Here is a 13,586-nt window from a genome sequence, read left to right on the forward strand (position 1 = left end):
AGTGATGTGATTGTTTTCATTGTGTAGAACTAATTTTAAAATCAGTCCTGTCTTAGGCTGGTTGGCAGTCCTGATATATTATGTAAGCTTCCGTATTATGGCGCATGTCTTCTTGCTTCGGATCTGATCAAATTAGATGCTGTTTGAGTGACATCTGTCAGGAGGAGAGGTTGAAACCTCTTGTTCAAAAGACAAAGCCTCTATATTCTCTCGGTGTTTTTCCTTTTAGTCTCCCCCCCTCCCCCCAGTTATTAAGCAGATAAGTTATTGTACTGTGTTCTGGATAGAAAGAAATGATTAGCTAGCTTCATTTTAAAATACTATTTTCACCTTCCTTTACAGAATCTTTCCAGTTGTTTATGGTGGCTATTCAACCAAGAACCTGGAAGGCTATATGTTGAGCTACAGTTTTTCTGTGCTGTGTTTAACTTTGGCCAGGTATTTATGTACTGAGAACTTTGAGGGCTTTTTTGTTTTCCTGGATGGGTTTTTTGGGGGGTAGTGGTGCGGATGTTGTTGTTTTCTTTTAAATCAAAAGGGTTTAGTTGGTTCGCCAGCTGCCGGCATGCGTGACAGCTGACAGCTGCATCCGATCTCCATGTTGGTTCTCGTCATCAGAATGCACATTGAGTGTTTCAGTCACAAACACCAAATCGTTTTTTGCTTTGGTTTTAAAATGAAGAGTGATCAGTTAAGCAGGGACAAGATGTCCCAACTTCTTTTGAAACTTTGTTATGGTCTTAATAAGTCACTTTGGGAAAAAGACTTCCCTTCTCTGAGTCCCTTAGTCGAGTCACTTAAATTGATGAACATCATTTCATTTACTTGTTGATGTTTCTCCAACGATAGGTGCTTAAATCTTTTTTAGAAAATCACGTGATGGATAAATACATTTGGGCCAGGGATCGTAGTTACCATTCCTTGACAGTCTAAATGCCAACCATTATTAAGGATTTTACATTAGTCCTCTTACTTAGACGTCACAGGAACACCAACCAAGTGACATTATCATTCCCGGTTTTAAAAATTAGGAACTAAAATTCCATGAAGAACTAATATGATAGGTGCTGTTGTCTTTATGTCACTATTAAAATGGATATTGAAGAATAAATGACATTTTCCATATTGGGAAAATATTTTTATGTGAAAATTTCAAAGTGTGATTCTGTTTTCAATCTCTTACTTTTTAATAAAGAAAGGATATTAGTACCACAGATTAAGTATCAGGTTGAAAAAAATAACTCTGTTTGAAATCACTGGTTTTGCCTATTAAACCTGAAATAATCGACTGCCTGAGTCAGTTAACATTTATTAGTAGACATTCCTGTACATTTTACCCTAACATTAATTTCTTGAAATATTTCCAGTTTGTTTTTGCCATGATGGTGGGGGCAAAAAGACTATGTCTAGACAGATAAGTGACCTAATCAGTTTATTACAGACTGGCTTGAGTATCCCAGGCTACATGATGCCCACCTCACTTTGTGAATCTAAGATCTGATTTTTGTACCCAGGAACTATAAAATCCTAGGTTCAGAACTCGTAGTCTCACTCAGCCTTTTGATTTCAAGAAGCCCACTCCAGGCTGTCACCCCATGACTGGAACTGAGAAAGCTTCACAAATGAAGAAGCTAACGCTAGGAATGTTGCATTTGAGATGATGCCCCCATAGCTAATGGTCCAAGCGTTTCAAAGGAGAGAGAGAGAGAGAGAGGGAGAGTTATACAAACACTCCCCACCCCCTCCCATATAGGTGTTATAGTAAGGTCATTCCTTTTTGGCTGTTTATAGTTTGGGGGTGAAGCAAGGTAGATCCTTCTTGCAGTATATCGCATTGTCCACCCTACCTCCCACCAGCCTGCACTGAGATCCTTAACCCACTGTGCCTGGCAAATGGCAGTTGCCAACCTTCTGTCTCCCCAGGCAATTCCAATCGTCCTTACCTGTGGCCGCTTTCTGGTGCCAGTTTTCCTCATCACCCCCAAATCCCTCAAACCCTTTCCCTAAGCACCTAGCCAATTTCATGTCACATAAAGTTTGTTCAGTGACTTCACTGTAATCAGACACTATGTAATTCTCTACTTGCTGAAGTGTTAACGGAAATATAATAAACACTGAAGCACAACGGGAGATCACTTATTTTCTTTTTTCAAAAGGGAAAACAAAGACATGAAGCTCTTAAATGTTTTCATTTTTCTTCAGTGAGCTAGAATACAGATGTGGCAGCTCAGCCCTGGGTTAAGTCAATGATCCAACCTAACTAGTAGGACACATGACTAAGAAGAGGCAGCCAAGTATCATACCTGCCTCCAGACACTGAACTTTAGAGGACCTGCCTTGTGTGGTCCATTTAAAAGACTGCTCTAATCACTCTAGGTTAGCTTCCCCCCAGCACTAAACATATGGTGGCTTCCATAATTCCTCAGTCTTAACATTCTACTGTTGAACTCATGACTGTAACCTTTCTTCTTCCATAGGGATTTATTTCCTTTGGCATCTTTGGATTGGACAAACATTTAATCATTCTACCTTTCAAAAGAAGGTAAATTTAGTTTTGAAATAAATCTATATCTGGGGACACCTGGGTGGCTCAGCCGGGTAAACGTCCAACTTTGGCTCAGTTCATGATCTCATGGTTTGTGGGTTCGAACCCTGCATCGGGCTCTGTGCTGACAGCTCAGAGCCTGGAGCTTGCTTTGGATTCTGTGTCTCCCTCTCTCTCTGCCCCTCTTTTGCTCATGCTCTGTCTCTTTCCCTCAAAAATAAACATTAAAAAATTTTAGAAAGAAATCTATACCTGTAAAAGTAATGACAAGGCCATTCTATTAACATACTGATATTTTTAAACCTATAGTAACTGCTAGACCACAGAAAGATTAAACCAAACATTGTGTTGATTCACACATTTGTTGTAAATAATTGCAGAGAAGGGGCACCTGGATGGCTCAGTTAGTTAAAGCCTCCAAATCTTAGTTTCAGCCCAGGTCATGATCTCACGGTTCATGGGTTTGAGCCCCGTGTCAGGCTCTACACTGCTGGTGCAGAGCCTGCTTGGGATTCTCTCTCTCTGCCCCCTACCAGCTCGCACCTGTTCTCTCCCTCCTTCTCAAGATAAAGAAAAATAAACTTTAAACAAATAAATAATTGCAGAGAAAACTTTAGAAAAACTCTTATTACTCCCACATTGTCATTTGCATTTCAACGAGAATTGATGGGTGAGAACTTTTTTTTTCATGTTTATTTATTTTTGAGAGAGAGAGAGAGAGAGAGAGAGAGAACTCCAAGGGGAGGGACAGAGAGAGGGGGGCAGAAGATCCAAAGCGGGCCCTGCACTGACAGCAGAGAGCCTGATGCAGGGCTCGAACCCACAAACTGTGAGATCATGACCTGAGCTGAAGTTGACCGACTGAGCCACCCAGGTGCCCTGATGGATGAGGACTTCTATCTATGCCATTAACTACATAAAGTAAAGTGAAACGTGAAAAATATATTTAGGAATGGAAGTGGTAGATTGTGCATCCCTAAAGGTCTGTATTTGACAATATAGATTCTCCTTTGACAATAGGATTTCTCTTTCTATCAAACTGACAATTTATAGAAAACTCAAGTCCCTTCTTTCTAAATTGTTTTTATTAGCTTGGTGACGAGTTTCTTTGGATTCAGATTAGTAACTTCTTTAAAAGAAATAATGAAATGGGAATTCTGAAATCCAGGAGTGGAAGGAAGGGGGAGGCACACATCTTTGTTACTCTCATTTGTTTTCAAAGTCAAACTCAGTAGAAACTAGAAGTGCTAATGGAATTTATCCTATCCACTACCTGAAAAGTGCCCAGTATGTGGTCACCATTCTTTCTTCTACTTCTTTTTTGTCGTCATTAACATCATCACATTATTAAGATATAGTTGCTTCATTTCATGAAGGAGGAAAAACGTAATAGGAAAGTCATTGAACTTAGTTATCAGCTCATAGTGTTGATCAGTTAAAATGGTCAACACATGTATCGTCTGAGCTGGCAGAAACAGAATGATGCTGTATTCCAGAGCCCAGTATTTGTCTCTCTGGTACTGAAATTGGAAAATGATTAAATAAAATACTTGATCTCTGTAAGTTATTTTTGCCACTTAAAACAGTAGAATGTAGAATAAGGAAAGAACTTTATTTTTTTGGTAGAAACTGAAATAGATCAAATATGTTTGGATGGCTTATAAAATGTTCAAGTCTCCACCTGCTTGGACCAGGAAACCAAGTGCGGGTTAGGTCTTTGCTTCGGACACTAACAGCATCTGGATGTTGTCGATGACCGCTTTGGAAGAGCTGTGTCGATGGGGTGATAAGCAGGAAGGGGTTCTCTCTGAGTGCTTTTCATTCCTTAAAAGTGACCTCCTTAAATTTTGGCTTTTAGACTTGAGTTCCTATGGAATAATAAAGATACAACAGACAACAGGGGTTCTCCTGTTCCTGAGGAAATAAAAATGACCTGTCAACAATTTATCCATTATCATCGTGATCTGTGTATCCGAAACATTGTCAAGGAAAGAAGGCAAGTACAAATTCTAGATAATTATATTTTAGATGATTAATTTTGGTTTGTAACAGGCTAAGTAATATGGTTGTAATTAACTATATGGTTGGTTTTTTTTTTTCAATAGCACAATTACATGTAAAAGTTAAAACAGGCAGTTTATAGTTTAAGAAACAGCATATACTGGGGCACCTGGGTGGCTCAGTTGTTTGGGCGTCGGACTTTCAGCTCAGGTCATGATCCAGCCCCATGTCGGGCTCTGTGCTGACAGCTCAGAGCCTGGAGCCTGCTTCAGATTTTGTGTCTCCCTCGCTCTCTGCCCCTCCCCCACTAGCACTCTGTGACTCTCTCAAAAATAAATAAAAACGCTTTTTAAAAAAATTTAAAAAGGGGCGCCTGGGTGGCTCAGTCGGTTAAGCGTCCGACTTCAGCCAGGTCACGATCTCGCGGTCCGGGAGTTCGAGCCCCGCGTCAGGCTCTGGGCTGATGGCTCAGAGCCTGGAGCCTGTTTCCGATTCTGTGTCTCCCTCTCTCTCTGCCCCTCCCCCGTTCATGCTCTGTCTCTCTCTGTCCCAAAAATAAATAAACGTTGAAAAAAAAAATTAAAAAAAAAATTTTTTTAAAAAGAAACAGCATATACTGGGGTGCCTGGGTAGTTTAGTCGGTTAAGCATCCAACTTCAGCTTAGGTCATGATCTCACTGTTCGTGGGTTCGAGCCCCGTGTCGGGCTCTGTGCTGACAGCCTCAGAGCCTGGATCCTGCTTCGGATTCTGTGTCTCCCTCTCTCTCTACCCTTCCCCTCCCCCTGCCCCTCCCCTCCCCCCACTCATACTGTCTCTCTCTGTCTTTCAAAAATAAATAAATGTTAAAAAAAAATTGTTTTAAAACAGCATATGTAAGATTCTTACACTTTTTAGAAGTTACATAACTTCCGATTTCCATATAAAATGTGAAAACTAATTTAGAATGAAGGAAAATGTAGTAAAATATTAACATTCACTTCATGTTGGCCGTTAGTGTCTCTCACAAAACCAGGAGATACACTGGATTTAGAAGTGACTTTCTATTCTCCATCTCCTAGTGGTATGTTATTTCATATTATTAATGACATTGTCAGGAAAATGAAATGAAATTTGTCCTTTTATGTCTATAGCTGCAAATTTGAAATTGCCATTCAGGATGATATATGTACACATATCCTATGCCACTATATTTGTTTAGAAACAGGTAGCCTGGGACAGTTAGTGGAAAGGGGACTCAGTGGGCACTGATACTAGAAGTCAGCTCCTGAATCTGCTACTTATTAGCTATGCGACATCATTGGGCAAGTTCAGTTGTCTAAACCTTAATTTTCCTGTTCTTTAAAATTAGATAGCATGTTTTTGAATCGGATAGCAAAATCTGTACGAGGGTCCTAGCCCGGTTTCTGGAAATGGTAAACTATGAAGAAAAGTTAGTTAAAGAGCCAAACAAAATTATTTCAAAGTTCCACTAATGGACAGTTTCAACAATTTACAGTTGCTTCTTAAAATTAAAGGGGGGCTCCTGGGTGGGGTGGCTCAGTCGGTTAAGCACCTGACTCTTGGTTTCAGCTCACGTCATGATCTCATGGTTTGTGGGTTCGAACTCCGCCTCGGGCTCTGCGCTGACAGCATGGAGCCTGCTTGGGATATTCTCTCTCTCTCTCTCTCTCTCTCTCCCCTCTTTCTGCCCCTCCCCTGCTTGTGCTCTCTTTCTCTCCCTCAAAATAAATAAATAAACTTCAACAAATAATAATGAAATGAAATGAAAGAGATGAACAAAGGGTGCTCCACGTCAGCTCTGCCAGGCCCACTGTGATTGCGTAGGTGGGAAGCACGGCGCTTGCAGTTGGCAGGCTGCCTCGCGCCCAGACGGCCGAATGGGCGCTGGCTGGTAGTGGTGCTGCCCTGTGACCTGTAGGGTGGCACATTCTCTGCCACTCTGTGCAGTTCCGTGGGCTGTGGTTGTAGCTGCCTGATCAGTCATCAGGAAGCAAATATTCTCCAGTTGGTGTCAGGGATATAAGGTGTTGGGCTATAAATTAAAAATCGGCAAGCAGGGAGAAGGATCAGACAGAGGTCATAATATTCCAGGTGATGTTTGTAGTTGTAAAGTGTAAATTAAGATATCTTATTACTAAGCAAACTACTGATGTTAAAACATTTTGACTTATGTACTTGAGAAGATCCTTCATGGATATTAGCCTCTTCTCTAATTTCTATGTGAAACTCTATATTCATTAGTGGTTAAACGCTTTAAAATTTTTGTCACTTACTTCTCATCTCGTCTTGATTTTCATCCACTGTTTTCTGTTGTCAAGCACTTTAGGTTTTACAGCTTGACTGATGCTTGTGGACAGATTCATGTTGTCTATTGCATATTTGTATGAAAATGTTAAGAATTCATTTAATTGCTTCTTTCACACTTCTCTTCCTCTTGTTTATTTATTCGTACCTGAGACACCCCACATTTGCATTAGGAAGACAAATTTTAAATAATCAAGAAATAGATTCATAATCAAAGCACATTTTAAAGACCTTAGATTTATGGCAAGACAGATCACACTTATTCTTTCCTTCCTTCCTAATGTGCCAAATTCCTGACAAATATCAGTAAGATTGCCTTGCTGATGAAGGCAAGAAGAAAGACTATTTGTGGGCAGTGTGATAAACAGAAAATAATGAGGTGAGATTTGAGTAGTTTTTTTTAAAGACTTTTTTTTTTTCAACGTTTATTTATTTTTGGGACACAGAGAGACAGAGCATGAACGGGGGAGGGGCAGAGAGAGAGGGAGACACAGAATCGGAAACAGGCTCCAGGCTCTGAGCCATCAGCCCAGAGCCTGACGTGGGGCTCGAACTCACGGACCGCGAGATCGTGACCTGGTTGATGTCGGACGCTTAACCGACTGCGCCACCCAGGCGCCCCAAGATTTGAGTAGTTTACTGAAAGTAGTCACTTTTTAAGAGCTCATAAAAACATATCATTTAATGTTCCTGAGACTATTCAATTACTTATTATACCTAAGAGTATATCATAAAATAAGTAATATTCAACTGTCTACAGAATAGATCTGGTTATAGCCGGCCAGCTACTATAAAAAAGAATGCTTCTTTGTAGATGCATTTACATTGTCTCTCTCTCTTTTTTTTTTTTTTTTTTTTTTTTTTACATGTTTCTGTTTTCACAAGCATTATCGGCATTTTTTTTTCCTGGTGGGTCTTTCTAGGGTCGGATGAGTTAACAAACCCTTTATATTCAGAAGAGTTTCATTCCTGCCACACTTTTAACTATCATGCTGTGTTTCCCTGTCTCCTGTTTTTCCTTGCTTGCCTCTATCATGCAGTGCTGATACCAGGTTTACAGAACATATGGGTGAATCATTCCTTTGACATACAGGTGTGGTGCAAAGACGTCTACTGGGACCTTCTGTGGCTGTGACCTGGTGAACTGGCTCATTGAAGTCGGCCTTGCCTCCGACCGTGGGGAAGCTGTGATATATGGAGACCGACTGGTGCAAGGAGGAGTCATCCAGCACATAACCAATGAGTATGAATTTCGGGATGAGTACTTGTTTTACAGATTTCTTCAAAAGAGTCCTGAACAGAGTCCTCCTGCTGTTAATGCCAACACTCCCCCACAGGAAAGATATAAAGAGATCGAGCATTCATCCCCATCCCCTAAGACCTAAATTATGAAGGAGACAACCCTGGGCCATATTCTGGCCCCAGATCTGTTTCTTATTAGCTGTCTGACCTTGGGCAAATCGTAACCTCTCCAAACCTCAGTTGCCTCTTCTGTAAAATTTGACGAGGTGTGTTCCTACCCCATGCTAACATTCTGTGACTTCGTGTGTTTGTAAAACACACAGGAAACTGACAGGAAAAAGAGAAAACCAAATCAAAATGTAAAGTTCTGATAATAAATATGATAATTACTATAAACTAGTTATGCCAACATTTTAAAACATAGCTCCCCACAGCCGTTTGCTATAATTTCAAGACAAACATCCAATTTATTATTGCTTTAAATTGCCAGATTTGGCAGGTATATTCCTGGCAGGAAATGGACCTTAAATTATGACAACTTTGCACTTATTGATAGCACCTCCTGAAAAAGAATTTTAATGATTCTGATAAAAGACCTTCTTATTCTATTTTCCCCATTTTCTTAACAAATAGTACTCATTTAAAAACTAGAAGCAATATTTTTTTAAAGTTCATCTTTTCCTGCTTTTCTATCCAAAGTACTAATCTGTGTCATTAGGAGGCGAATAAGAACTACCATAAATATTATCTCCAAAATCCATCCACAGAGGTATAATCTTTAACATTTGTACTGCAAATAATTTCAGCAGATTTGTTTAAATTTTATCAACAAATCTGTTGCCATGTATCGATTCTGGTGTTTGCACAAAGCACCACAGTGCAGAAGGATAGCCCCATTCCCTTCTTCCCTGCAGTTAAAGAGAAAAAGCTATATAGTTCAAGCCAAGATTTAAAAATGTTAAGCCTAACACCCTACTTTTACATCTAGAATTTAGTCTTCTTAAAGTGTCCATGTATAAAAAATCTACAAACTTGAAAGTTATTCAGTGTTGCCCTCCGATAAGCTTTATCTTCAGTAAATTAAAAAGAGATCTATTCACATGACCTTTGAACCTCTACTTAATTATTAGGTGTCAGTGCTGGTTTACCTTATTTAAACTATGTTTCTAGTATTTATTTTTCTCATACTTTTAGTGTGTCATGTAAAAGCCATTTAGAAAATAATTTATAGACTTAAATCATTGCTCTTTTAATGCAACAAATATGTAATTTTTTTAAAAACCTGCATGGAAGCCTAGTGTATTTAACAAGTAAATTACACTTTATTGTGTAGTATTAACCTGTACCAACTTTACGTTACGATTAGGGAATGGGGATTTTTTTCAGCAGAAATGTCTTGCTGCAAGACTTTTTTTTTTTTTTTTTTTTTTTTTATGACCACATTATAACTCTCAGAACGCTCAGGAGTAAGCATAAAGCCTCATTGTTATACCAGGAGACTTTTACAGTTACAACAATACGGATATTAATTCACATGCATGCAAGCAACTCAAACTGGAGAATTTGTTTTGTGAACAAATCATACTACACCTGTTCTATTATTTGCATGAAGGGAATAAGCGGCATCTTTTTCCATGGGAAACACTAAGAGAAAACCCTGGATCAGAATGATCTGCGGTTTCAGATAACAAAGGCTTTTAAGGGATATTTTTAGGGTTATGGATATGCTAATTTTATTAAATGAAAATATTTGTAACTTTTACTCTCACTGACAAAGCAAGTTTCTCAATAAAATACCTATTTTAACTTGCATTGCTAACATCTTCTTTGAGTAATCTGAAAAACGCAGAAGCCATCATAGAGGTCTTTTCTGTAAGTTTTCACTGTTTTCTTAAATGGGTCTCCTGAGATTGTTCTGTTCTTCATGACCTTCTGGGATCTATCTGCACAGGGCCTTGCCCAATTATGCACTCAGGAAGCACTTTTTATTAATGAATCAATATGACATTGGAGTCCTTTTCACATATTTCATAATTTTTAATATGCAAGGTCACAGCTGGGAAAATTATCTGATAGAATTTTGATTAAAATCTATCTAAAATCTTTTAGGTGCCTGGCTGGATCAGTCGGTAAATCAGGTGACTCTTGATCTTGGGGTCGTGAGTTTCAATCCCCATGTTGGGTGTAGAGATTACTTAAAAAAACAAATCTACCCCTTTTTGGCTAATATTCAATATGGTCAGTTGTTCTTTTCTTTGTTCTGAATAATTCCATGACTAGCTTTTGTTTAAACTTTATTTTCAGAATAAGGTAAAGTGTGCTTGGCATTTTAAGAATAATGACTAATGACAGTTTCTAAAAGCAAGAGAGATGTAAAACTATTATTTTACATGTTTGCTATACAGAATAGTGTTTGCCCCATCAATTCTAATATGATGTTAAATATTAAATTACTTTAGACCACTAGGCATAGGTAGTCAAGTGATGTCTGATGGTTGGAAACACAGTTCAGGATCAGAAATATCATCACCATTCTTCAGGAAAATGCGGAATGATAAATTTCTATGATTGGTATGAGAAAAGCCTGAAGTAATTAATTAAGAAAAGAACACACTCACTCTGTAGAACCTATTTTTCATAAATGTTACAAGTAGGAACTAAATTTCCAAAATTCTAGGCTGAATAATTATTTCTAGGGTAAAATTTTTGGTTGATCAACAAAACTAAAAGCCTACTGAATGGAAGAAGATATTTGCAAATGATATATCCAATGAAAGGTTAGTATCCAAAAATATATAAAAGAATTTATACAACTTGACATCAAAAAACAATCCAATTAAAAATGGGCAAAGACATGAAGAGACATTTCTCCAAAGAAGACATACAGATGGCCAACAGACACATGAAAAGATGCTCAACAGCACTCATGATCAGGAAATTGAAATCAAAATCAAAAGAGATGTCACCTCAGACGTGTCAGAATGGCTAAAATCAAAACACAAGAAACAACAAGTGTTGGTGAGGATGTGGAGAAAAAGGAACCCTCTTGCACTGTTGGTGGGAAGGCAAACTGGTGCAGCCACTGTGGAAAACAATATGGAGGTTCCATAAAAAATTAAAAACAGAGAAAAAAATTAAAAATAGAACTACCATATGATCCAGTAATCGCACTACTGGGTATTTACCCAAAGAATACGAAAACGCTAATTTGAAAGGATGTGTGTCCCTATGTTTATTACAGCATTATTTGCAATAGCCAACAAGTGTCCATTGATAGATGAATGGATAAAGAAGATGAGGTTGGGGCGCCTGGGTGGCTCAGTTGGTTAAGCGTCTGACTTTGGCTCAGGTCATGATCTCGCAGTTTGTGAGTTTGAGCCCCACATCGGGCTCTGTGTTGACAGCTCAGCCTGAAGCCTGCTTCGGATTCTGTGATTCCTCCTCTCTCTGCCCCTCCCATGCACATGCTCTGTCTCTATCTCTCAATAATAAATAAAACGTTAAAAAAAAAAAAAAGGTGTGTGTGTGTGTGTGTATACACAATGGAATATTATTCAGCCATAAGAAAATGAAATCTTGCCATTTGCAACAACATGGTTGTATCTAGAGAGTATAATGCTAAGCAAACTAAGAGAAAGACAAATACCATATGATTTCATTCATATGTGAAATTTAAGAAACAAAACAACAAAAAAGAAACCAAAAGACAAACTGTAATGATAGAGAACAAACAGATCATTTTCAGAGGGGGAATGGGGGTGGGGGGTGGGTGAAATAGGTGAACGGGATTAAGAGCATATTTACCTTGATGAGCACTAAGTAATATATGGAATTGTTGACTCAGTCTATTGTATACCTGAAGCAAATATAACACTGTATGTTGACTGTACTGGAATTAAAAATAAAAGTTTTTTTGGTTGAAGATTAATATATAAATTGATGTTTTCAACAAAGATCAAAAAACTAGCTTTCTCTAAAGTACTCAGCTTAAGGTTCCCGGCTAGCTCAGTCAGTAGAGCATGAGACTCTTAAAGTACTCAGTTTATTGGTTATTCCCTTGGTTTATTACATCATGGTAAATAATAAACCATACCATTGAAGGATTAACCAAAAGAAAAAAAAGCTTAATTTCAAAAAAAACTATATTTTTTATTCCTAAGAAACACCTGAAATTTAAGAAAACCTTACATTTTCAGGGTGCCCGGTGGCTCAGTCAGTTAAGCGCCCAACTTCAGCTCAGGTCATGATCTCACGGTTCATGGGTTCAAGCCCCGCCTCAGGCTCGGGCTCTGTGCTAACAGCTCAGAGTCTGGAGCCTGCTTCGGATTCTGTCTCCCTCTCTCTCTCTCTGCTCTTCTGCTCACGCTCTGTCTCTCTCACTTTCTCAAAAATAAATAAACATTTAAAAAAAAGGAAGTCTTAAATTTTCTAAAATATACTATAAGGCATTAATTACCCACACAATTACCAAAACCCAAATACCATATTGGATTTACATAGTGAAAGTCTCCTAAACTTTCTTAATTAATTCACATATCCTTATAATAATATCAGTCTTTAGGGAGTTGTTATTCCCATTTTGAATATGCAAAAAAGCAACAGGTTGACCTGAGACTTAACAAAGGTTACCAAGTTGTACAGATAGATTGTCTAAATAATTTGCTCAACTTTACAGAGGACTGGGTACATTATTTCCATCAGCACTTCAATGTTCATTTAACAAATATTTATTGAGCCTCTAACTTGTGCCAACACAATGTTGAATACCGAGCACACAATAGTGGGGTTCCTAACCTCATAAAGCTTCTATTTTACTGTGAAAAACAGATGTGAAACATATAATTACACTTGTGATCAGGATCACATGTGGCTCTGAGAGTACGTAACAACAGACTTGACCTTGTGGTATGGGGAAAACTTTCCTGAGGAACTGCTTCAGCAAAATTCTAAAGGATAAAAACCACTACTTACATAAAAAGGAGGACATGAAATGAATGGTGCAAGCAGAGGGCACAGCCATTGTGAAGGAGCTGGGCACATTCAAGGATTTGAAAGAGCAGTGTAGTGAGTGAAACAAGCCAAAGAAAGACAAATACGATGATTTTGCTCATATGTGGAGTTTAAGACACAAAACAGATGAACATAGGGGAAGGAGAAAAAAAGATACGGAGGCAAACCATGAAAGAGACTCAGCTTTAGAGAACCGTGGGTTGATGGAGGGAGGTGGGTGGGGGATGGGCTAAATGATGAGTATTAAGGAGGGCACTTGCTGTGATGCGCACTGGGTGTTATATGTAAGTGATGAATCACTAAATTCTTACTAATGTTACACTGTATGTTAACTAATTTATTTATTTATTTATTTTTTTAAACGTTTATTTATTTTTGGAACAGAGAGAGACAGAGCATGAACGGGGGAGGGGCAGAGAGAGAGGGAGACACAGAATCGGAAACAGGCTCCAGGCTCTGAGCCATCAGCCCAGAGCCCGACGC

The 13,586-nt window shown here is 38.6% G+C and overlaps 1 protein-coding gene across 3 annotated transcripts in view; it reads left to right on the top strand.

Moving 5' to 3' along the window:
• GPR155 (G protein-coupled receptor 155) overlaps positions 1-8,826 on the top strand; it is a 47,675-nt gene extending 38,849 nt beyond the window's left edge. For all 3 annotated transcript variants that reach the window (XM_047084886.1, XM_047084885.1, XM_047084887.1), the window contains 4 exons: positions 343-438; positions 2,478-2,542; positions 4,404-4,541; positions 7,945-8,826. In XM_047084886.1, the coding sequence (XP_046940842.1) occupies positions 343-438; positions 2,478-2,542; positions 4,404-4,541; positions 7,945-8,236 (591 nt within the window). In that variant the 3' untranslated portion in view covers positions 8,237-8,826. The remainder of the gene's footprint in view (positions 1-342; positions 439-2,477; positions 2,543-4,403; positions 4,542-7,944) is intronic.
• Positions 8,827-13,586: the final 4,760 nt, after the last annotated feature.

The sequence above is a fragment of the Lynx rufus genome, unplaced genomic scaffold, assembly GCF_022079265.1.
Source record: "Lynx rufus isolate CCGP_SWC_20201006 ecotype Redwood Valley unplaced genomic scaffold, mLynRuf1.p SCAF_2, whole genome shotgun sequence".
Classification (NCBI taxonomy): Eukaryota; Metazoa; Chordata; class Mammalia; order Carnivora; family Felidae; genus Lynx; species Lynx rufus.